At 53.9% G+C, this 25,151-nt stretch overlaps 1 protein-coding gene across 1 annotated transcript in view; it reads left to right on the top strand.

Moving 5' to 3' along the window:
• Nucleotides 1–6,063: 6,063 nt before the first annotated feature.
• The window catches only part of SLC38A10 (solute carrier family 38 member 10), a 38,916-nt gene continuing 19,828 nt past the window's right edge, over nt 6,064–25,151 (top strand). The window contains exons 1-10 of the mRNA XM_075044186.1: nt 6,064–6,411; nt 7,722–7,839; nt 11,367–11,412; nt 13,381–13,474; nt 14,700–14,843; nt 16,600–16,724; nt 20,048–20,150; nt 20,974–21,156; nt 23,109–23,220; nt 23,416–23,522. Of these exons, the coding sequence (XP_074900287.1) occupies nt 6,301–6,411; nt 7,722–7,839; nt 11,367–11,412; nt 13,381–13,474; nt 14,700–14,843; nt 16,600–16,724; nt 20,048–20,150; nt 20,974–21,156; nt 23,109–23,220; nt 23,416–23,522 (1,143 nt within the window). The 5' untranslated portion in view covers nt 6,064–6,300. The remainder of the gene's footprint in view (nt 6,412–7,721; nt 7,840–11,366; nt 11,413–13,380; nt 13,475–14,699; nt 14,844–16,599; nt 16,725–20,047; nt 20,151–20,973; nt 21,157–23,108; nt 23,221–23,415; nt 23,523–25,151) is intronic.

The raw sequence follows: 25,151 nt of genomic DNA, 5'->3' as shown, positions 1-25,151 counted from the left end.
TCCGGGCGGCCTTTTCCAGGCCCCTCAGGATGTTCCCATCCGGCACAGCTGCGGCGGTGGCAGCTCCCTGCTCCCCTGCGTGCGGTGGGTGCTCGGCACAGCTGGCTCCCAGCACACGGATCGGCACACGGCCGTACGTCCCAGCCCCGAGGGTCCACGTGCGGCTGCACAGGGTGGGGGCTGCAAGCAGTTGGGCTTTGCTGCCCAACCGGGCACCCGGGACAGAGCCTTGAGGGACCTGTCCGGGGCTGGGACCCCTCCTCACCATGGCCCCCCCGGGGTCTGCAGGGTCAGGAAGGTGCCAAGGTGGTGCCGGCACACGGCGTCCAGCATCAACACCGCACGGCTGGCCACCTCTCCTTGGGGCTGCCGGGTGCTGGGGGGGGTGCTGGGGGGGGGTGCCCGGAGCACCGTGGCCCTGGGGTGGCCATCGGCGGGGCCACAACCCAGCGGGGTGGGAACCTCCCCCAGGGCCCGGGATTACCGGGGAAGGGGTCACGGCCACATCCCCACCCGTGGAGAGCGGCTCGGGGCGGGCAGGGGGGGGGTCGGTCTTCCCGGGAGAGTGGGACGTGAAGGGAGCGGCAGGGCCGGGACTCGACACGTCCCGGGGCTGCTCCGTGTCCCCGGGCACGGCGGTGGCGGCTCCGCGAGCACGTGGCCGGGCCGGGCCATAAGCGGCCGCTCCGCCTCGCCCCTCCCCCCGCACGCCCATTGGCTCACCCTTCCCCCTCCCGCTCGCCCATTGGCCCCGGCGCCCTCCACAAACAAAGGCCGGCGCCCGCGGGGGGCCCGGCGCGCCGCTCTGATTGGTAAAACCGCGGCGAGGGGGGCGGGACGAAGAGGGAGGAATGAACGCGGACGAGCCCCTCCCTCCGAGCCGCGCCAGATGCCTTATAAGGGGCGGGGCGGGGTGCGTCCATTCATGCGCGTAGAGGAGAGGCGGGCCTATCGCGCGGCTCCGCCCCCCCGCGGCGGCGCGCGCTCCGGGAGGGGGCGGGGCTCTGTCCCACGGTGCCGCGCAGGCCGGAGAAACGGCCCGGTACGGCAAGGCCAGGTTCGGTTCGGTTCGGTGCAGATGGTACGTGCGGCCGTGACGGTGCCGGGGCTGGTGGGGGATGGGAACGGGGGGGTGGGGGAGCGCGGTGGCCCGTCTGATGCGTGTCCCGCGTGTTCGCGGGTGCGTGTTCGTGGGTGGATCCCCGTCCGGTCCCCGCGGGTCTCCTCGGCCCCGGTGCTGCCGTCCTCCGTTGGTCCGCACGGCTCTGTGTGCCTCGCGTGTGTGGCTGTGCCTTCCCTGCACGCCCACGCGTGTGTCATGCTGGGGCGGGGGGGGGGGTGTCCCGTTCGCCCCCTCCCCTTACCGGCCGGGGCTCTGCATCACCCCGGGGGTCCGCCGGCCCGGGCAGCCCCAGCTTTCCCCATGCCCTGCGGGCGGACATCTGCCCTGAAATCCACTCCACGGCGAGCACAGGCTGCAGGACCCCACGGTTCGTGTGCCAGGACATTGGGGTGACACCGAGGTTGGGGGGGGGGGGTGTCACCACAGCCTCTTACCTCCCCCCGGGACGGTTTGTGCTGTTTAACCCCCACCGCTTCTCACCCAGATAAATCGGGTCCCTCTCCTCCATTTTCCTAATAGCGACCATAAATTTATTTACATTTCCAATCTGCCAGGTACTCGCATGACACACGGCGGCTTCCAGCCTGCGCCGCAGATATGGATTGAACTTTAGTCTCTGAGCAATTAAGGTGCCTGAAACTGCACTTCATTAATGGTTGTTATGCAATAAAACCGATAAAACTGCCCTTATTTGCAATATAAAAACGCAATTTGTTTTAATTTATGTTTTTAAATACTTGCTGGGTTGTTCCTGGGCTTTGCCAGGCATCTGTCATTGGGGCCGGCTGCGGCGGGGAGCAAAGCGGCCCTGGCCTGCTCGGTGGTGGGTGCTGACCCCTGCAGGGAGGGGGGGGACATGGGGTACTCTGGGTGGTGCATGGGTGCAGACCCTTGGGTGCATCCACCTCTGGGCTGTGGCATGAGTGGACTCTGCCCTGGCAGCCTGGGAAGGGGGTTCCCATTCCTCCGGGACTCTGCACTGAGGCCCCCCCCAAGCCTGCAGTCCCATACATTGTGCCCCCCTCGCCCCAGGGAAGCTGCCTGGCAGAGAAGGGAGGGCAGGGATGCCCCCAGGGGCCTTGCAGTCCTGAGGGAGAGCTGCCCTGCGCTGTGGGTGGTTCATGCGAGCCCCACGGCACGCTGCGGCACAGAGCCCCCCAACCCGGAGCTGCCACCCAGGTGAATTCTTGCAGAGGCAAATACCAGCCGTGAGCGAGGAAGGGATGGTGGGGCAGGGGTGGGAGCTCCCATGCCTGCATCCCACCGGGCAGAGCCGAACTGGGGCATTTTTCCTGGGATACCACCACCCGTGAGAGTTGCAAATCTGTCTCTGCCTGTTTCTGCTCAGCACAGCGTGTGCACACACGCACGTGCCTGCACACCCAAGCACACGCGTGCACGTGCACGGAGGTGCGTGCATCCCCACGGAGCAGCGTCAGACAAAGCAGCGCTCCCTGCCCAGCCCCAGCAGCTGCCGGACCTCCCTGGGGGGGGGTGTTGCATTTTCATAAAACAGCTTGGGATCCCCAGCCGGCCCTAAGCCACCTTTTCTAATTACAGTAATTGCGGCTCCGGCAGCCCTCTGGGGCTGTTTATTCTCCGTGGCTCCAAATCCAGGCGGGAGGAATCTGGGCCACCGAGCAGGACTGCGAAGGGCTCTGAGCCGCCAGGGCTTCCCGGCAGATCCCGCGGTAGGGATGCTGCCGCCAGCTCCGTTCCTCTCTCTCGCACTAACAAAACAAATGGGGCCTTGCTTTGCCCTTTGCCGGCTTCCAGGAGCCAGCCGGAGATGCCATGCTCCACGCCGTGCCGCCTGAGCGGGGCTGGGGGGTCCACGGTGCAAGCCCGGTGTCCCAGTCCCCATCCTGGTTGGCATTTCCTCGTGCCGGTGGCTGGCCGTGCTCCCGGGGGGTGGAGGGGGCTTCAGCGCTTTCCAGGGAGTTTTGTGCTTGCTGTTGGCATGTTTGCGGTGGGGAAATGGCCCTGGTGCTGCTGGGGAGGGCCTGCCCTTGGCTGGGACGTGGACAGATGGCTGGACAGAGACCCCGGCACGTGCCAGAGGCAGGATTTAGCCCTGGGCTGTTAGTAACGGCCGAGCAGTTGAAGGCATCTGAGGAGCTGTGGTCCCTCGGGACCGGCACGGATGAGCCCCGGGAGCAGTGGCACAGGAGGAGGGGATGGTGCTGGGTGGGAGCTGCTGCTCCCGGGGCTGCTGCGGGGGATAAATAAAGAAAATAACCCTGAGGAGGAGGCAGCAACAAGCACGCGGCCACCGCTGCAATATTGGGCAGTTATTACGAGCAATAAATATACTGCTGGCTTCCAGGGTGCCCTTTGGGCTGGTGGTAATTGCCCTTCACAGCAGCTCCCGCTGGTGACTGCAGGATGCCCCCCCACCCCCTGCCACGGCCAGCTCTGCTTTCCTTCATTTTAGTCCTTATCTGTCTAATTATTTCACCCCTTTCACAGCCCGTCCCCTTTCCTGTTTGCTGAGCAGCAGCATGTTGAGCCCCTGTTGATTTTGGGGGGAAGGAGGTGGGTTAGCCGGGGTGGGGGCCCTCATCCTCCTCCCAGCAAGGTGCACGGGGATGCTGGTGAAGGCTGAACCTGGCACCACCGAGGGGATTGGGGTTCCCCAGGACCCTGAGCAGCACCCAACTTGGGGTGCAGCCCCGGTGCCACCCTGGGAGTCCTGGTTGTGCCCCCCCAGTGCCATGCATCGTGCAGACGGTGCCGGTCAGGAGAGCACGGCTGTCCCATGGCACTGCAAGGGGATGCTGGCAGCCGGGCACCGGGCTACGGGCCACCGCAGGCACCCACCGGAGGAATAGGCTAGTTTTGGAGGGGATGCACATGCCAACGGTGTTCCAAGGGCCCGGGATGGGGGTGGGATGGAGACCACCCTGCACAGGCAGGGGCTGCAGGCAATGCCAGCCTCAGGTTTGCCCCGGGAAGCGGCAGCTGCCTGTCCCTGCCTGTGGTGCCACGGCAAGCGGTGGCCAGCCCGTGGCGTGTGATCCATTTATTTGGTAGCCGGGAGCTGATGGGTTGCAGGCGAGCGGCCGCAGGTGGTTTGGATTGCAGCGGGGCTGGGGACACAGCGATTGGAAACACATTGTCCCAGCAGCACTGACCGGCACTATGTGGGGAGCCGGGCAGTGCCAGAGCCGTCCCAGCCTGTCCCAGTGACCCACACCGGTGGCTCCACTCGTGCTGGTGACCCCATGTCGGTGCCTGCCATGCTGGAGAGCGCCACGGCATTGGAGCTGGGGCCACCTTCCCCCCTGCCGCACCGTGTCCCCGAGCTGGCGCTTGCTCACCCGGGCTGGTGACAGGGTCAGGGGCCACAGAGCGGGGGCTGCTCCCCCAGCATCCCCGTCCCACGGCGCGGGGACTCACAGCCGGCCGGGTCTCGGTGCTCGCCAGGCTCCTGGCTACCGGCGGCCGCTCACACGCGGAGAAGCCACCTGAGCCCTTTTTTCTGCCAGTGCTGAGTTAGGGGCCGTGTAACGCTAATTGGATAAACATGATTTCCCCTCTAACTCGCTGCAGATGTCTCCTCTGCACGGGAGCAAGGTGCTCTCCCTTCCCGGCACGGCGGGTGGCTGCCGCCGGTGCCTGGCGGCCGCTCTGCCCTCCCCAGCGGGTGCTCGGGCACCCATGGGTGGGAGATGCCCAGCTCCACGCCCCCCCAGCCCGTGGCAACAGGCGTGTGCTGGGGCAGGGCTGCGGGGTGGTCCTGGGGGACACGCACACGTGGGCCTCGCTGCGTGTTCCTGGGGGCACAGGGGAACCCCCACAGCACACGGGGGTTCCCGTCCCCTGCACCCCCCCTCATCCCGTGCCTGGGTGCTGCATCCCATGTCAGGGTACCACGTCCCACCCCCGGGCGCTGCAGGCCACGACCGCGGCTCCCCCAGATCAAGGCAGCGACAGCTCCGAGGGGACCCCCATGTCCCACCTGGGGGACACGCAGGGACGCAGGCACGGCCCCGGCGCAGCAGGCAGAGAAACGCAGCCGGCACTGCCGCCGCCGCCGGCCCCCGAGCCCGTGCGGCACCTGGAGGGAATTAGGCAGGCGTGTTCACCTCCCTGCAAACCTTTTGTAGAGCAAATTCCTGCGGTTACCCATTGCAATTGCTGCAAATTATACAAGCGCCGCGTGTTTCATTCCAACGGCAGCATGCAGTTGGCGTGCGCCGCTCCGACCTGCCGTGGTGCGTGGCCCCAGGGGAGCCGTCCAGAGCCCCCCGCGTCTTTCCTTTTATTTTCTTTCTTTTTTTTGCTTTCTCCTCCTCAGGAGACGAAGAGCGAGCAGGAAGGTGGGAAGAGCCGGGGGGATGCCTGCGGCAGGCAGGGAGCCCCCCGGGTGTTGGGTGATCGTCCGCCGTGGCCTCATGGGTGCCCGATGGAGGATGGCACCCACGGCTTGGACCCCCCACCCCACCCCGAGAGCAGGCTGCGGGGGTACCCCCGCTGCGGACGGACAGACCCACGGCCACGCCGGAGTCGGGGACCGCTCCGGCCGGGATGGGGACCCCCAGACCTGCTGCCTGCGTTGCGCGGGCGCAGCTGGGTGCTACGCCCAGATGCGCGCCCAAGGGTTCTGCCCACCCCAGCGGGGGGACCCTGGGCGATGGGCTGCCCTCGGGGTGGGTGCAGCTGCGTTGTGCACACGCGTGTGCATGCGTGTGCATCCATTTGCACCCCTGCACCCCTGCATCTGCACAAGGGGGGGGGTCGCAGGGGTGCCAATGCACGTGTGCAGGCGTGCGCGGGCACGTGCTTGCACCTGCAGGCGCGTGCCCGCCCCTCGGGGAGTTCCCCTGGGCCGGGGGGGGTGGGAACGGGGGGGACCCCCCGGTTTCACTCCCACCCCAGTTCTCCCAGGAGCAGCGGGTATGGTCCTCCGAGGCGGCAGGAGCAGCCCGTTCGACGCCGCTCTGCCGTTCTCCTCTCATTACCCGGCCTTTTGACTTCCCGGAAGCGCCAGCGGAGCAGCGGAACCCGGAAGTGCCGCTGTGGCCGGTGCCGGGGCCGGCGGCGGGGACGGGGGCGGGGCGGGTTTGGTCACCGCTATGGCGGGCACGGGTGGCTGAGGAGTCGCTTGGGGACGCGGGTGGCGGCGGCGGCTGCGAGCCGGACCCCGCGCCACGGGGACGCTCCCGCCGCGGGTCATGGCGGCGGCGGCGGCGGCAGCGGCGGGCTCCAACTGGGGCCTGATCATGAACGTGGTGAACAGCATCGTGGGGGTGAGCGTCCTCACCGTGCCCTTCTGCTTCCGACAGGTGAGCGCTCCGCCGCCCCTCCGTCGCCGGTGTTCCCCCATTCTCCCTCCCCCGCCGGTTCCCGGTGCTGGGGGGTGCTTCTCCCGGGGGCGGCGGGGCCGGCCCGTTAGCCCCTCGTCGCCGTCTCCGGTAGAGACTGGTGGGGTCGGCTACCCGCGGGTCTCACCGAACCGGGCGGTCCTGCCGGTGTCCCCGTCGCTCTGAGGCCGGTGAGAGGCACCGGGAGGGCCGGGAGGGACATCGGGGACCATCAACGGTTTCCCCCGCCGAGAGACCCCCGTGTGGAGCTGGGGGCTGGGTGTGTCGGTCCGTTCTCTTGTCAGCTGGAAGTCCCCAGCGGTTCCTTGGCGCAGTGTCTGCCCCAAGCCCTGGGGGCCAGGGAGGGCAGTCAGGGGCACGTTTGCCCCTGGCCCCAATTTGAAGGGCGGTTCAGTGTTTTGGGGTGATTGGTAGAGGACGGTCAGCGAAGGAACCGCTACAGACTGAGGTCTCTTGCACCAAACTATGCATTTTTCCTTGTTGTGAGGTCTGCAGGTAACCATTTCTGCCTTTCCTGTGAGTAGAAGGGAAAAACAATTGAAGAATTTATCCATATGATAAACGTGGGTTGCCTCGGAGGTGTTTGTAAACCAGGTGTTGAGCCCTTACGCTGAGCTGTGCACCTGCTCCCCCTCTCCAGGAGCTGCCACCATCCCTGTGGCCGCACCAGGTTTAAATACAGCAGAAAAGGAGATGGCTGTGATAAAGATCTGGCATCACTTGTACCTCTTTAAAGTCACCTGCTTAAAAAGTGTCCAGTGTTTAACATCCCCCACTGCAAATGCATGAACCAGCAAGGCAGGACAGCACTGGTAGCGAGCTTGGTAATTAGTTCACGCTATCAAATAGTTCTTATTAAATAAATTTACAACAGAGTTTGCACCTCGGGATTAGGAGTGGTCTTTCTTTGCTCTGTGTGAAGCTGGTGAGAGCTGTGGAGAGCACTGGGGGAATGAATGAGGGGAGCTGTGGAAGTTCTGCTCCACAAACAGCTCCCAGTTCACTCTTTGGTGCTTAAATTGGTGCAACTGGAAGCTGTGGGAAACAGGTGGCTGCTCCACGTTGTCCTTGGGCTGCGGAGAGTAAAATTGAGCTTGTACGTCATGTTTCTCCTGGCTGCTCTGAAGTCGAGGGAACTCTCTTAACAGGCAAAAGTGTGGCTGGAAATATGTGAGGGAGCCTAAAGGGGGCAAGGGATGGCAATAAGGCTGTGCGGAATGACTGACTTTCCATCTTGCGCTTGTCTCTTCCCCCCTCTTCTCCCGTTTCAGTGTGGCATTGTCCTGGGAGCTCTGCTGCTGATTTTCTGTTCTTGGATGACTCATCAATCCTGCATGTTCCTGGTGAAATCGGCCAATCTCAGCAAGCGCAGGACCTACCCCGGCCTGGGTGAGAATTTTCAGCTCTAGGGCTTGTTGGTTTGTTTTTTTTTTTTTTTTTTAACTGCAATTTTTCTTTGACCTCTTAATTTACAACTTTCATACTGATATTGTTGGAATAGCAAATGGTTTCTTGATGTAGTTTTCAATTTGTGTTGTCTTCCTCTGTCAGTCTCTCCCCCCTGCCCCATGTCCCCAGGGGAACGCGAGGGTTTAATTCTGCTCTTGACAGTGAATAGGCGCAGAATTGTTTTGACTCTGCAGGGCAGGGGAGGAGATGCAGCACTGACTGATCAAAACCCAAGTTTTCGGGAGCTGGCGTAGTGGGTGTCTGGTGTAAATTATTGGTCTCGGCACGAAAGCCGCGAGCTTCCCCACCCAGTGTGCTGCCGAGGACATCGGGTTCTGCCAGCAGAGAGCCTGGCATGGAGCTCGGGCCGCCTGGATCTGAGCTGTGTGCGCGTTTATGGCAGAGCAGAGAGGAAAGAGTGTGCAAGGTTCCAAGTGGCCAAGAAAATAAAAACATCTGCAAGATTCATGTGTGGGTTTTTGGCAGACTTTGCCAGCCCTCTTCCTCGGAGCTCATTGCCTCTGCACTGGCGCCAGGGTTGGCCTCTTCTTTGACCTCGCTTCTCATTCTGACTGACTTGGGGGGTAGGAGGAGGTAGTCGGGTTCCAGTCCTCTGCATCGGCATGTGAAACGACAGGAAAAGTCGTCTTTTACTCGGTTTCCCTTATTTCTCGGGGGGGGGGGGGGGGGCGGAGAGTTGGCTGGCGTTGGCCTTGGTAAAAGAACTAAAGAAACGCATGGCTCTCTCGCTGACCGTGTTGTTGACAGATGGGTTTCCTCCTCCATCCTCAGAGTGCCCGAGGTGTTGTTACTGGGCTGCACATCTTGGCTTCTGCCAGGTTATATCTGCTAGAAACTGAAGAGATCAAGAAGTTCTGTGATGTGGGAGGTTGTGCCTGTGGTGCTGGAGGGAAGGGGGAGCCCCCAGGTAGCGTCCGACTTGTCCCTGCTGCTCCCAGCCCAGCTGCCTGGGTTGCCTCTCCCTGCCCCCTCACAACACGTCTTTGTGTATGCCGCTTCCCCGAAGTACAGAGAGTCCCCTCCACCTTGGAGCGTCTCCCGGGAAGAAGGGATCCTCTGCACTCTCTGAAGCCAAAGGGCTGGAATACACAGAGGGCCAGTAATGCTTCTAAACTTCCTGGCACCTCCTGGCACGCAAATGCTGGCGCTGAAAGAAATGCCTCTGCTCCCTCCCTCTGCCCTGGGAGAGGTGCCACCGGGAGGGACAGCCCTGAGAGGAAAGGCAGCGCTGCTATAATGCATCCTAATGCATCAAGGTTGAGCAGCTCCACACAGACAGCCTTTGTCACCGTGGGCTTGTGCCCTGGTACATCTGCGAGAGATCCTGGCAGCCCCTGCAGCTGATTGTGTGGGAGGCTTTGGCAGTGCTGAAAGATGTAAGAAAGTTTTGCAAATTAACTTTGGTCAGCCAGTCCCTTCCGGAGGAACATTGAGAGTGATCGTTACAGCTACAAAAGAGCCAGGGTCACAACAGGCTGATATCTAGCCTGGGCGTCTTCACTCAGCAGCGCTCTGTGCCTGAAGGGGTTTGCTATTAAAAATATTTTGCTCTTTGCCGCTGTTCTCCTGCACTGCGTGGAAGGGAAGGGCCTTGGACAGATGAGGACAAGAAGTGGGATGCAGTTCCCAGACAGACTTTAACCAGGAGATGAGTTTATGCCTCCCCTTACAGCTGCTGAAAGTGGCCTGGGTCTTTGCAGACTAGTTGTGTTGGGTACCGACCCCGTCAGCAGCACGCTGCACCCCTGGGAGGCAGCTCAGTTCCACTCCCTGCAGAGAAAAGTGCTGAAATACAGGCTGCCCATTCTAGTAACCACACTTGGTTTAAAAGGGCTTCTCTATTTACTGAGCCGATTCAGCTCTGCCCAGCTTGTTAGGCATCTAGAGATCCCATTCCGAAGATGCTTGACTGTACAATTTATTTTACAGTCGTCGTCTCCTTCCTCCTTGCGAAGGTAAAGGATCCAATTTTTCCAGTGTCCCCAGATGGGGACATCTGACATAGTGTTTGAAGGCTTGTTCTCATTAGAACAGCACTTCAGAACAGCCAAGGAGACTGATTGTTTCTCAGCATCTCCGGCCTAGACGATTGCCGGCAGCTGTAGCTGTTTTCTGGAGGCACCTACCTTTCAGTGTGATGTGTAAGAGGAGCTCGCAGGAGCAGTGCAGCAGCAGCAATCCTTGTAGAGGTTGGCTCATTAATGACCCAGTCACCGGGAGGGATGTTTTTCTCTTGCTGGTTCCCCTCTCTCATCCCTGGCCCTTTGGATGTGTGAGTGAATCCCCCAAGGGCTGTTGCCTTTTCCCCTTATGGTTGCGAGTTCCCAAACGAGGTGAGAGCTGGAGGCCAAAGCGGTGTGGCCGCTCTTCGCACTCGGGCAGCGCGCCTGGTGGCGGTTGTTCCACCCGGTCTGTCACCAAGCCATCGGCTATTTTCAGTGCTACCCCACATAACAGCTCCGGTTTATTTTTCTGCTGTGGGTCTCCTGCCCTGCTTTTTTCTCATTCTGTGGGAGAACATCTTGTTTCCTTAATTTTTAGCTCAAGCAGTGTCCAAAGAAATCAGAGTTTGTGTATTTAAAATAGCTGAAGATGCTTCCAGAAGCAAATAAAGTTTGTTTTCTGGTGGCCTGCAGGAATGTGTGCTGTACCTTGAGAGAAGACAAAGGGGAATCCAGGGTGGTGGTTTTCATGTTGGACTTCTGCAGTTAAAAGACTGACAGAATTGGGCAATGTGGTCTGTGCTTGGAACTGGAGGTCTCAATTCCCATTCTACCCAGTAAGATCTAAAAATACAAGCGGAGTTTTCTTGGCATTTTCTTTTTAAGAAAAAACACAATGATTTAAAGACTACTGATTATTTTCTGCTACAAGCTACAACCCAAGTATGGGAGGGGGAAAAAAAAAAGTCTCTTGGCAGCAGCCCTTTGGTGTGGGTTGTGAATACTGGGTATTCTGGGTATGGGATTGAACATTCTGGGCACCATCTCAGATCTCCCATCCAGCAGCGTCAGGCGGTTCAGTTATAGTGGGAAGATAAAAATAAAAATGAGAGTTTGATTGAAATTTTGCACTGCAGTAACTTTTTGCCACACAGCATCTTATACATGCATATTTTCTCTTCCGCGCTGACTTTCTTTTAATGGTTGCCATGTGTGACTGCTACTTCACACCACTTTTTTTTAAAGAGGAAAAAAAAAAAAAAGAACCTGCTTTCTATCTTTTCCTCATCTTTGTTCCTGTCTTATGTGGTTTTCAGTTTGTGGAGGGCATGTCTGAAAAAGAAAGTGGGAGGGTGGGCAGGGAACAGCCCCAAAACACAACACCGGTGGGTTCCCGCTGTGCTGCCCTTTGTCACTGTTATTGTTTAATTTTGAACTGACGTGTGTGCCACGTTCTGGACCTTTCCTTGACTAACTGCAACTTTTTTTTTCCTCTTATGCCAGCATTTCACGCCTATGGAAAAGCAGGAAAAATGTTGGTGGAAACAAGGTAATCTGCTGCTTTTTTACAGCTTGAACAGTTTGGTTTTCTTTAATGAAAAATATTGCTTTGTAGCCTCTTGTGGCCTTGCTGTGCTCTCATTTCTTACCCTCCTGCCTTCTCTGGTCCCAGAAGTCTTCCTTGCCACCTAGAATTTGAACAAGAGTGTAAGTGAGATCCCCTAAGCACAGCTCACAGGTGTCGCCTTCAGCATATCCCACCTGTTCCTGCATGGAGACAGGAGCGCTTTCCAGACAGTGGGAGCACAGAAGTCAGGGAATGAACTCATCTCCCGCTCTGCTGCGTGTGCTGTGAAATCATGGGCATGTCACTTGTGGCCGTTTTCCAGGGGTGAAATCCCTGCCAAGATCACCGTGAGTTAGTGGGAGGGAGAGCGTTCAGTACCTCGGATCCACCCTTTAGCTGTTCTGGTCCTGCCCACTCCTTGCAGCGGGGGCTGCCTTCCTCTGCATTAGGAAATGCTTTGTGGGGGGAAATCCTGTCTCCATTTCAGGACAGACTCTGCTTCCTCAGATGACCCCAATGCAAGGAGAAGCTCCCCCACAGGTCTCATTCAGCAGTCGTGATGGGTGATGGGACATCATTACCCCACTGCTTTTTCCAGCAGAGATTCTTTGGTGGAGGCGTCTTGAGCCCAGGCCAGTCGGTGGTGCTGGCTCCTTCCCTCTCCCCAGCTGCAGACTGCTGCAGAACACTAAAAATACGCAGAATATTTCTCAGATGTTACTTGTCCATGCAAGCAATTGCTGTAATTGCCACAGGGATGTTATATAATTGGAACTGGGAGGGAAAGTGGTCCATGCAATCATGAATGGGAGGAGAAGCAGTTCATAAGACAATCTTTTCATTAAAGTGTGGTCCATTTTGTGGAAAGAAGTTTGAGAGCCGATTTGGTATCGAGACTTTCATGGTAGGCGCCTGCTGCGGGGTGTGGGGCTGAGAGAATCCCTTGTTGATTCTTTTAAATGCTTTTCCAAGAAATAAAGGAGTGCTTGCCATCTCCAAGGTTTGTTTTTTATTGTGGCTCCAAACTGCAGTTAAACCCACGCACAGGTTGTCACCAGAACGGCATCTCTAGCAGAGATGTTAGGTGTGGATGCAAGGTGGATGCAAGTTCTCTGGTTTTTATTTTACCAAGGCTGAATGCAGAACTGGTGGCCTGCCCTTCACAAGCCTGATGACAGAAGCATGGTCCTCCCCTCTAGCACCAGTAGTGATGTGCAGCTTGCTCATACGGCTGTGAGAGCTTGCTCGCAGCCCGCTGTATCCCTGTAAACGGAAAACCTACTTTACTATTGGTTGCCAAATGTGTTTTCGGTGTGGGTTCAGCAAAATCGGGGGCTCATCTCCACTGTGACTTGCCAGAAAGTTGTGTTAGAGGGTGGATGTACACTGAAGCAAGGGACACTGACGCTGCTTTACCTCTGAACACAAGTGAATGACTGCACAAGATTTTAAGTCACTTTAAATGTACCCTTTTAGCTGTTTTCTGTTTAACTCTTCTGGATGTTCCTTGGTAAACTGGGGGGTGCAGTAGGATCCTAACCAATCTTTAGCTGTTGCGATTGTGTGCAGGATGTAGCCCTTGTGACCTTGTTGGTGCTAAACCTTTGTCTTAATCCTTCAGCAGCAGCTGCAGTGTATGTAGGATGTCTCTTGCTCCCAGCGTATGAACTGTAGCTCCATGCAGGACACGTAGCGGTGTTCTCACTACTCATGTGTCATTTGTGGGGGCCCCATCGCTGCAGGCTCAGTTACGGCAGTCCCAGGCAGCGTCTCCAGGTGTCTCTAAGGTAGCCTTAGCCTTAACAAAGCCTCGTCCTCTCGTGAGGGCTGTGCAGAGTACAAATCCACTGGGAATGTGACTGCTGACACACACCTGCCCAGGAGCAGGGGCCGTGTTCCAGGGTTCCTGCTCCAGTCTCCTAACCTTTGTCTATTTTGTTGTTTTTGCAGCATGATTGGGCTGATGCTGGGAACTTGCATTGCTTTCTATGTTGTCATTGGTGATCTGGGGTCCAACTTCTTTGCTCGGCTGCTTGGATTTCAGGTAAATAAATCCTCACTGGATCACATCTACAGTGCAGACAGTAGTGCTAATTCTTGCATCGAGCTGTGTGTGCCTTAGATACAGCAAAGAGCGTCCTGCCTTACTAGTGTGCTCAGCAGTGCACGAGCCGTTGTGGGATCATGTAATGGTGAGCTTTAATGGCACGCCTTGTGCACAGAGCATTTAGCTCTATGAAGTGCTGGAAGCCCAGATGTATGGCGAACAATTAGATGTGTAAAACCTCCAATGAGGCACTTCCAACAAAGGAAGTATTTTTAACTTGGTCTCTATTAATTCTGGAGCAGATTCCTGGAGGAGATGATGCTTCCTGTCTTAATTCCTGCCCCTAAAGTGTAGTGACAGACAGTTCCTCTGTCTGAGCTCTCATCCGCTTGCAGCCCTCTAGTTCAAGAGGGATGTTTGTCCTCTCCCTTGCTGTTTTGGTGGCCAAAGTTACTGTGCGCCTGCCTCCTCCTTAAGATAAAATAAGCTGTGTGATGAGCCCAGTGTTGGCTCAAGACGCATGGTGGCAAGAGGTGCTCCTTGTGGGCAGGAGGCTCTTGGTGCTCTTTCTGGAGAGCTGTGAGCAGCAGCACTCGGAGCCAGCACAAGGGCCGTGTGGGGAAGCAAAATGGACATGTGGAAGGATTTTTGGCGGGGCTGTTATCTGCTCCGCCTGATGCTGCTAAGCTCCGATTAAGGGACTGTGAAGTTAAAAAGATGTGTTGTGGCTGCAGCCAAATTAGGTATTAAATATTTCCAAGCATTTCAGAGTGTTCTGCTATAATAAATACCAATGTGAGGTTTTGATTAATTTTCTGGATCAGAATTTTCAAGACTTCAGTCTCTTGTCTCCCAAGTAAGTTTAGTTTTTATTTAATTGCATGAAAATACCTAAATAGCTTGTGCTGGATTAGCATTTAAACACCCCCCCCCCCCGCCCCCCCAATACTTCCACTTCAGGATGGACCTGTCACGCACTGTGTAGAGCAACAGTGGCACCCAGTGACTGTATAAGCTAATCACAGACCTAGCCAAAGAAACGGCAAGCTTTCAGCATCAAATCTTTAAATACGTACGGAAGTAGAATTTCACATTTGAAATCGATCCTGGCTTTGCATTGTTTCTCACTGTGGAAAAGTTAACCACATCGGGGTTTGCTGATTTGGTGGGATGTTTTGAGTATCCTCCGTGCTCCAGTTCTTTATGCAGGTCCCTTTTCCAGGTGTCTGGCAGTTTCCGGATAGTCCTGCTCTTTGCCGTCTCCCTGTGCATTGTACTTCCATTGAGCCTCCAGAGGAACATGATGGCCTCCATACAGTCATTCAGTGCCATGGCTCTGATCTTTTACACGGTGTTCATGTTCGTGGTGAGTATCGACCCTGGGAATGCTGTTTTCCTATTGTTTTAACACAGATGTTCCCACTGGGACAGCCTGCAGGTGCAGGCCTCAAGTTTAAAATGTCCTTCCTGATAATTAGTGCTGCTAGTCCTGGGCATAGTGAGTGATTTGGGTGCCTGTGCTCTTGAGCTGGTGGAGGTGGGGAGGTAGAGACTGTAGAAACTGGCCAGTGGGTCTGTAAGCTATTACACATGCTAGGGACTGCAGTGGCACAAATAATAACAAACCACAAATCAAGCTGTGGTTTATTCTGCTTGTTGGTGTCTTATAATTTAGGGCTCTGAACTTTGAATCAAAGGATGGAAGATGTGGGGAAGAGCGCCTGGAAGCAGAAGGACTTTCATCATGCGTTAGTGTTTTGCCTTGAAAACCTCAATGCTTCTAATCTGTAGGGGGAAGGCAGCTCTCATTAAGAACTCAAGCGTGTACTTTGCATGCTTTTTTGCAGCTGATGGTTAATGTCTTTCAGAATGCAAGTACTTTTACTTGTTAGACACCAGCACTTCTATTTCTTGAGAGTTGAAAGCTTTGTAAAGCCTTAAGTCTGGTATGTGGCGTATACTTGTTCTTAGATATTTCTAGAAAAGTTTTTCTTCACTGAGGTAGATGGATTCTTGACCATTTAGATTAAGTAGGGTAAGCTGAGAGTTACCTAAAGCTGGCCCTATTTGGCTTGGCCAAGCCCCATTGTATAGCACCATTTACTGAGTGGTGGAGACTTTCACTTGCTTTTTAATGACTTCAAGTTTCTCCTCACGGATGCTCATGTGGTTTGTTCGTGGAGCCCCAGCCCTATCTCTCCCAGATTTCAGGACTGGAAGAGCTGAAACAAAAGGAAGAAAAGGGAGGTGTGGAAATTCTTTCCACTTAACTTTTTTTAGTAGGTTGTGCTGGGTCACACTTCTAAGCTTGCCTCTGTAAGGAGGCTGGACACTGTAAATAAATGAGTGTTTTACAAAACTGCCGTGTTCCAGGAGCTGTGCCTTTAAGAAAACCACAACATTTCAAGAGAGTTGGCTGCACTAAAACATAATCTCTGGGGATTAGAAAACCCCCATTCAGGCGATATTATAAACAGGCATTCAGACATATTTACCTTCTGTTTCCTGTGCAACCCAATGCCTGCCAGCTTCTCTGTCAATGGCTAAAGGGCTCCCCTGGCCTCATCTGGGTACCTCGCTCTCCCTGTTTTCCTGAAGTTTATCCTTGTCTTTGGTGAACTGGTGTTGTTAAATGGCTCTGGAGTAGCAGTGTGCAGGTGGGGTCCTGTTTTAGGAACCTTTGTCTCTCTCTGCTGAACAGGATTCTCCAAGGCAAATGTCGCTTCCCGTTTGATTTAAAAATGTGTTTAAAAAAGCGCAAAAGAAATTGCTGGGAACAACAATTCTCCCAGCTAAATGTGTCAGTGGAAATTGTTCCACCCTGGTGCGTGCTATGATGTCTGATGGCATCAAACAAGGGGGGATGTCATAGATCTTTTAAAATACACCCCAGGATTCTTGGTGGCAAGAGGCCTATGGAGGTTGCTGGGAGCTTTAATAACGTGTGTGGGTGGGGTGGGGACCTGGGGAATTTGACTAATAGAGATTGGGCTGTGGTAGGCAGTGTAAGCTGTTCCTCACAGAGCTGCTACATGCTGCCTTTTATCCCAGCACCGGCATTACTGCTGCCGTAAAGTTGTTTTGGGTTGGATCTTAACCCCTTTTCTTTCTTTTGGCTACAGATCGTGCTGTCGTCCTTCAAGCACGGCCTCTTCAGTGGGCAGTGGCTGCAGCGAGTTAGTTACACTCGTTGGGAGGGCATTTTTCGCTGCATCCCCATCTTTGGCATGTCTTTCGCCTGTCAGTCGTAAGTACCTGCCATTCCCACTTCTGGCAGTTGTGGTGCGCAATGAGTTTCTGTGAGGGCAGAGGGTCATGAGGATCTGCAAGGGATAGATACCATCTGGTTTCCTATTTTATTTTAATCAAAATATTTTACAGCCCACTGAAATACAGCATCTCATTCAGTTGTGACCCTTTTGTTACCTAGATGTGGGAGGGAGTTATATTTCACTTGGGAGTTTTTGTACTTGAGCAACACAAGATCATTTGGGCCAAACAGATTCTCAGTGTAATGCACGTTGCTTCTGGTACAGCTGCATAAGTGATGAATTTCCCCCGTTTCTTGAAGGGAATGATTTAGTACCAGGAAAGGCAGCGGGGCTGTGTTGCCTAATGGCCGCAGGGCCCCCTGCAGGGTAGCGTACATCCCGGCTGCTCTCTGCTTCCCCGATTTTTTTTTTTTTTGAGAATACTCAGAAGATCGCACAGTCGTTGACTTTGGAGAGTTGTTCGTGTGTTTCCAGTTACCTGCTTTTAATGAGGGTTTCCGTTGGCACGTGGAAGGACGTGACAGCAGACCAGGCTGTTTTCACGTTTCTAGCAGCATTACCTTCTGCACCAAAATGGCAAGTGAGCAATACGTGCCTGGCCAGAATAGTAACAGGCTTTAAATAGAAGTGTAAATCCAAATGTGGACACGGAAAAGACCATCCTCATTTGGAAGGCTGGCAGAGTTGGGCTTTCCCCCCTGTAGTTCTAGCAAATGGGTAGCATGCCAACAGTAAATGAATGTGACAGATAAAATTTGTTCAGACTGCTGTGTTTACACCCACATGCAAGATCCAAATCATCATTTTCCACTTATCGGCTCTCTTGGCAGCTCAGTTCCTACCCGAACACGCTCCAGTCTTGCTGTTTAATGTCTCTATTGCAACTGGTGAAGGGAATTGTATTCTTTTACAGCTTTACCTTGTTAACATTTTAAAGTTTTTAAATTCCAACTTCTTTTTTTTTCCTTATGGTAGCCACACAGTACCCAGCACAATTTTGCTGGGAGTTGGAAATGCAGGGAAATCATTTGGTCGGGACCAGTGTGCACATACCTAAATATAGGCTCCATTACAGCACTTACGTGGCAAGCTGAACCTAAAGCTATGCGTTTTTTCCAAGCATCAGGGCAATGCGCCGTCCTCAGCCCAGGCAATCTTTCTAAGTATGTTATTCTCAGCTAGGTAGGTTTAATTTTGCTAACCTCTGAATCACCTTTTTAAAAATAAATAACATAAAGCAGAAATCCTTTTCCTTCAGCACGTAAATGCAGCATACAGTAGGGACAAATAAATGCACTATTATTCTAGCCTGAAAAACTTGACCCTGCTTTACTTGTGAGTTCAATACCCTTTGCTTTTTAAAAGCTATCCTGTTGTTGCTGAAGTTGCAAAGTAGGTCACTCCTTTACAGTTATGTAGCATGGAAATTTGCTGTGGAGCTGAGAGCTGGGAGTGCGAGGACTCCAGGGTTACCTCTGCTGCAGACTCCTTGCGTGACCTTGGTCAAGTCACTGAACCCTCTAATTAAAGAAGTGTCAGTAGAGCTTTCCAGGAGAAAACTTCTAATTTCTGGAGATGGCTATTCTGGTGCAGATGGATGCAAATATGCTGAATTCACAGGGACAATAAAAGTCAGGATGTTGTTCATTGCCTCTGTGAGCATCAGTTCCCTGCAGGCTGAGTTAGTACTGTGCTCAGAGAGCCTGTACAAGGTGGTCCCTACAGCGAAGGTGTAGAACAGATACTCTGAGGTAGCTCTGGCCATCTCTGAAGCAAGGCTGCTTTCTCTGAGACTGCTCTTAATGCTTGTGCTGACTTGCCTGCTCTCTGCTCAGGAGGAGCCATGTACTTCTGCCCTCTTTGAGGTGCAGTGTATCAGATAATGCAGGGGAGGATCCCTGATCCTTTGCTGGCCTTCAGTGCAGTCATTTTGCTTAAAAATAAACCCTGGGCATGTCAGGACGTGCTGCTTGTTGTATGCTTCTTGTCCTCTTGCTCTGCCTTGAGAAGTGGTGATGGTCAGGAGGGCCCAACAGCGTGTCGTGGGGGCTTGAGGGACACTGTGCTGGTCCTCCAAACCCAAACCACCTCCAAACGGGTGCAGTTAGGTCATCGCAGGAAGCCTGGGTGCAGCTGGCCTTTGCACGGCTCTTTTTCCTGTGTCACTGCTGTTGCTCCTGCACTAATGGGAACCTGGCCTGGCTGTGCCATCCCATGCACTGCAGAGCCTCTCTGCTTCCCTCCTTTCCTCTCCTTCTTGGGCCTGGATGTTTGGCTGGCTCCCTTCCCGTCGTGGGGCTGAAGTACAGGACATAGTTGGTTAATCTGGCGGAGGTCGCTGCATTGAGGGCAGGGAGGAATCTGAAATGGAGCTGGACTCCTTGCTCCCTGCTGGTAAATGGCTGTCACGGTGCTGCATTTGCAGACCCCGCGTGTGTCTCGCGGGTTCCTGCAAGCCGATGTGCTCAGCTTCCTTTGTGCAGAACTGTTTGACGTTAAAGGATTAAGGGTTAAGGATTTTTCTGCTTGGCCTCAGCTTGACACACTTTCTCTTAATGGCTTTGTGCCCACTGGAGCTGGGGATACCCCCTTCCCATCTAACTGGATGCTCGCCCCCTTCTCGTGAGAGTTACTTCAGTAACATGAAGCCAGGATGTAGCCACTTGAATTAAAGTAACAAGAGGTTAATGAGTTGCTAAAATATGCACCTGATGTCAAAAAGTACATTCCACATGCTTTCCAAGTCTGTAAATACCCCAAATCCTGTGTAATTGGTGCTCCCAGCTTTCTATGAACTGAGCTCTAGCAGCAGCGCTGAAATATGACAGGCGCTGCATTTAGTTTTGTTTGTTTAACTTTTCTTTTAGACAGTGTGATGCTCTAACCTTCTTCCTGCTTTTACTCTGTAAACACTGCGTTGCTTTAATTATCAGCATAGAGAGCTCCAAGAACAATAATCTGCAATGCGCTGCCTGGCCTGGTGCCACTGGTGTTTCACTGGAACAAACGGTCATTCATTTTGCAACACTTTTGAACCAAAATGTTTACATCACACGTTTAGCTCCACGTGGTGGGGTGGGGAGAGCAGGAATATTTTTGCAACACTTAAAGTTATGAGTGTTCTGAAATCTCTTGGCATTAGCAATATAAATTGTGGAATAGCAGCGAGTGTTTATGCTCCATAGGGGGAAGGTGTCAGGGATTCTTTGCTGCTGGGCTGAGGCAGAGAACGTGCTGAAGTTGGGTTTTTCTCTCTCTCTGCATAAAGTTTCCTTAAATAATTTACCCTTTTCTACAGTCAGGTCTTGCCTACCTATGATAGCTTGGATGAGCCGTCTGTTAAAATCATGAGCTCCATATTTGCTTCTTCCCTAAACGTGGTCACCACCTTTTACATTACGGTAAGAAACTTCCCCTTCTCTTTCCTTGCCAGAAGTCAGGCTCTGGAGGGGCATCAGGGATGATGATTTATCTTCAGTTGGGGCTGGTTTCTGCTTATCTGTATTTATTCTGAAAGATAAGTCATTTTGATGGAAGTAAAATTAGATGGGAGATGATGAACCAAACAGTGCGGGAGGCATTTGGAGAGTCCAAGTTTTCAGCGTGGCACACTTCCTTGGGTGGGGGCAGAGTGGAGACCCAGCTCTTCATGCGCATCAGCCTGCTGTCTGCCTTCCAGGGCCCAGCCTGGAGCTGGAGATGCTGCCCAGAGTTTAGGAAAGCTTCTTTCAGCCTGTTGCAATTGGAAAGATGTGAAGGAAGTTATGCCTCATAAAGCACCGGTTAATAAAACCGAGTTAATAATTCCTGAGAAGAGCCTTGCCCTGTGAGCTAGGCTGCTGCGGGGAATCGTTACGGCCCCTCCTTCGTTGGAGGGGGCCGGTCTGTGGCCCAGGCAGCAAGCAAAATGTCACTGCTCTGTGTCACAGGCAGTGGCAGCGTTCCCTCACTGCAAGGTCCTCCATGAAAGACCCCAGTATTTGGTGAGAAACTTGCCTCTGCTTTTAGGAAGGTCCCACTATTCATTAGCCGCCTGTCTCAACTTTTGGGGGTGCTGCAGCTGGGGTTGCTGCAGGTTGCCTGTGGAGGTGGCCCCACGCTCCCTCCTTGGCTGGCTGGTCCTAACTCATAGGAGGACACTGTCCTCCACCCTTTTGTAAAGAGCAGATATGAATGTGCTTTGGAGTCAAACCCCATCCGCTCACTTCCCCTCCTGCCGGACAGGTGGGCTTCTTTGGCTACGTGAGTTACACTGAAGCCATTGCTGGGAACGTCCTAATGAACTTCCCTTCCAACCTTGTGACGGAGATGATTCGAGTGGGATTCATGATGTCGGTAGCTGTGGGGTTTCCGATGATGATTCTCCCGTGCAGACAGGCGCTGAACACCCTTCTGTTTGAGCAGCAGGTAAGATCTTCTTGTGTGGCCAGGAGCAGCTGGCTGCCTTGGTGTGCACCTTTGAAACTTGCTTTTTGAAGCGCTACTGTGACTCTTTGGCTTCTGCTGCTGGCTGCTGACCTGGGCTAAAAATGTGCCTTGGTTCTGTGAGACTCCATTGATAACTGCATGTTTCTGACTCGTGGTAGGTACTCGCTATCCAGAGGGACAAACCCCCAACTGACAGTGAAATTATAAGTGCCTGGTGTGTGGTAATGGTGCAGCAGGAGGCCTGTGGCAGTCTGTAAATCCTGCTCTGCAGAATGATTAATCTGTGGTACTTTGAGTTTCTTGTCCTCTCTGCAGAGGAATTTTGTGGGCAGAAGTGCTGGAGTTGCGAGCCTGAAGCCTGCTATCACTGTGCTGCACCCCGGGTCCCGTGGCTGCTGCTTCCCTGCTCCGCTGGGGATTTCAGCTCTCGGGCAGAAGTGTTACACAGTTCAGAGCCGAGGTGGTTCTCCCCCTCAGAAAGAGAGAGAAATGTGCTTTTAGAAACAGAGGAGCCTCCTTATTTCCTGCTGCTCCAGCTGGCATCCTTTTGCTGGCCAGCTCGATCTTGCTTTGCATTTAGCTCAAGCTTCTGTTCCTGGCCTCAGAGCCCAGCCCAGCCTCGTTTCTTCTTGCTTCTGTGTGTGCCTGCTCATTTCTGCTCTTTTATTATTATTCTTATCCTTACACCTTTGTCAATAGTCCCCTGAGCAGCCTTTTCCCCTCCGGGTTCAGATGTCCCCTTCCTCCAGTGCCTCCCCTGGCTGTTTGGTGCCGGTCTGGTGCAGAAGCATGCGGTGGAATACAGCCCTCTCCCACACGTTCACCTTTCCCAGGGTCAGATCTTCAGACAGCCTTTGTGACTATAGTTGGTCTGTCTGATTTAGACTGTAAGTCCCTTGTGGCAGTAGCGTGTTCTCCTCTGTGTATTGTACGGCACTAAGCATGCCGATGGTATTCAGTAAATAACAGTAAGAGATTGTGGGAATGTTCTGAGGCCTTTGTGTATCTGCATAAATAGAAACCTCTTAGGGCAGGAAATAAAACTTGAGCAATTTATAGCTCTAAATCCTGCCACTTCTGCCTGTGAGAAGCCCCAAGCTCTTTTCTCACGTCGGGAGGGCCTGAGGATGGGGGAAGACGATCGGTGAAAGCCAGCGGGTGCAGAGGAGTAAGCGCTGGAAACGCTTGGGAAGACTTTGGTTCTTGCCTGGGCTCAGCTCGTTGCTCTTTCGGCTCTGAACGTGTCGCTTTACGTTCCTCTTCCATCTGTGCAGCCAGGAGAGCAGGGACCCGCTGGTTCTCCCGGGCATGTGGGTTCGCTGGCACCTCTGCCTTCCGCACCTCCCGCTCGGAGGGTGGGGATGGGAAGCGGAGGGCATCTGGAAACCCTCCAGTATCAGCAGCTGCTCAGCAGCACCAATCCTCCTCTCTGCCATCTAGCTGGGGTGTCTTCTGTCAAGTCGGAGGAGCTGGTACATGTGTTGTAACGCAGTGAGAATAGCCCTGTTCCCGGAGATGTTAGGGGACACCTTGCCGTAGCAAAAGCAGAACTCTTCCCCCTGTGATCGTTCACCCTCCTGCCTTCTCAGCTGCACTTCTTTCTCATGCCCTTGGCCTTGGGGCTGCTTGCCGAGGCCAGCGGGGCTGCAGCACTGGCACAGGCGCTGGGATACAGCTGCACGGTTCACATTTGGGACAGGATGGAAACAGCAGCTCTGTCTCTGTGCCCCCCCGTCACTCTTGTTTTGAAGGTTCAAATGCAGTTGCATATTAAAACTGCTCAACCACTTCTAACTGCCCCCCCCCAGCATTCACCTCTGCAGGAACCATAGCATGGAGGTGACAAAGCTACTGGAGTAATTGCTTAGGAACTGTGGGATTGTGATACAGGAGCTAAACTCATTCTCCCCCTCCTGCCCTTTCTCCTCCAGCAAAAAGATGGCACCTTTGCTGCTGGGGGTTATATGCCCCCGCTTCGGTTCAAAGCCCTGACGCTGGCTGTTGTGTTTGGAACCATGATAGGAGGCATCATGATCCCGAATGGTGAGTGAGGAGTTGGGCGCAAGGGCTGGTTGCTTGACTATTTTCTCTGGTCTCTTTTCTTTGCTTTTCTGGGTTGGATGGCCAGGCTCTCTGGGCTCACACCCTAGCCTGCCTGGGGGCTCAGACAACTGCCACGTGCTGCTGCTCTGGCAGTCCTGGAAGGGACCTTTGCTGACTTCTCTTCTTCTTTGCCAGTGGAAACAGTCCTGGGCCTGACAGGTGCGACGATGGGAAGCCTCATTTGTTTTATCTGCCCAGCTCTTATTTACAAGAAGATCCACAAGAATGCGCTTTGTTCACAGGTCAGTGCTGATGCTGCTTGACATCCCCCTAAGCCCTCTTCAGAGCCTGGGAACATAGTTAATTTGGCTGCAGTGGAGAAACTGCTTGGCACCTCCTCCAGCTGCCCCCTCCAGTTTGCCCAGTACAGGTGGGAACTGTTCTGGTCAGCTGCTCTGAGCAGCATCACTGATGGACATGCAGACAGCAGCAGAGGAGGTGCTGGCCCAGTGCATGGCCTGCCCCGTGCTGGAGCACCAGCTCTTTTTGTCCCTCTAGCAGCAAGTGAAGCATTCATTTGGTGCATAAAATGCTGCTTCCAGTCTGCCTTCTGGTGAGCTTCAGGTTCTGTATCTGCAGAATGGGAAATCCAGGCAGCCTATAAAACCTTAACAGGCCTTACATCCCAACCTGCCTGGGCTGGGTAAAATAAACAGGGTTTCGCAGCGATGCGGTTCTTGCTGCTGACCCTCAGCTTTCTGGTTTCAACCAAAATAATAATAAAAAGGAACACACACATAGAGGTGTTGCTCCAGGAATTGATTTTTAAAAAATTGGGGTCATTTAGAGGCTGTTAGAAGTTTAGTTTTTCCTCTTGCTCCAGTTTGAATTGGCCTCCTCCGGGACTGAAACAAAGTGGCTCTTTGCTGGGCTTGATCTCTCTGCTTCTGCAAATACTCTGCTTTTGTGGGGCTGAAATTAATGTGTTTTGTTTTTTTCTAACAATAACTTAAGCCACTGCGTTTTAGCAGGCCTCTGCCCCAGCATTACCAGTCACGACAGTGCTGGGCTGGGAATAAGGTTTTCGGCAAACTGCAGAGTCAGCAGGGGGAGAGCACGACATTTTTGTGGGTCCTACAGAACTAATGGCTTTTTCTGTGTTTAATGACTTGTGGGTTTGCAAACGTACATGAAGTTTTTAAGCAGGGTGTATTTTTTTATTTCCCCGTGCTTTCTCTGACACAAGGAAATATTCCAACTTTCCAGCTTTCACTCTGAATTCTGACACTTTGGTCCTAACTTCTTTGACTGAAACCCCAAGCAGGAGTCTGAATGCCAGCCTGGATTTTTCAGGGAAACAAAGAGCACTTTCAAGAATTGCTTTCTATTCCGGCTGAGCCAGAACGTTTCTCTGCAGTGCCTTGAAACTGCACTTAGGATGTGCTGAGCTCTTAGACTGGCTGCCCAGAGGCGACTGTCAGCTGCCTAGTGTTGAACACTGGGGCCCTCACAATGCTTGACCTGAAACACTGGTCACAAGGCTGGTGAAGATGTTGGTCCTGCAGAACTCCCCATAAAGAAGTAAGGGCTTATCTAAAGCATCAGCCCCCAGGTTACCCTGGCATTTCAAGGGGCTGGTAGCAGGCTGTCCAGCCTTCTCTTGAATGATCCATCACCTGTCAAGTTTGCATACTTGCTTTGACCGATGCTCTGAAGTGCTGCAGAAAGGGCACACCTGCCTTCAGAAACACGCTAGGCTGCAGAGCACCTCCCCGCCTCCACTTTGGAGCTGAATTCTGAGTCCACCCTCTCCTCATTCCTCCAGGTCTTCTGCAAAGACTCATTTATTCTTTCCCTGAAGCTCTGTCTTTGGTCTCCTCCTTCATTCCTGCTTTTCTTTGATCAGGCGCTCCACGCCATCAAAATATGCT

Source organism: Buteo buteo, chromosome 13, assembly GCF_964188355.1.
Source record: "Buteo buteo chromosome 13, bButBut1.hap1.1, whole genome shotgun sequence".
In the NCBI taxonomy this organism is placed as follows: Eukaryota; Metazoa; Chordata; class Aves; order Accipitriformes; family Accipitridae; genus Buteo; species Buteo buteo.
This window is presented reverse-complemented; position numbering and strand designations above follow the sequence as displayed.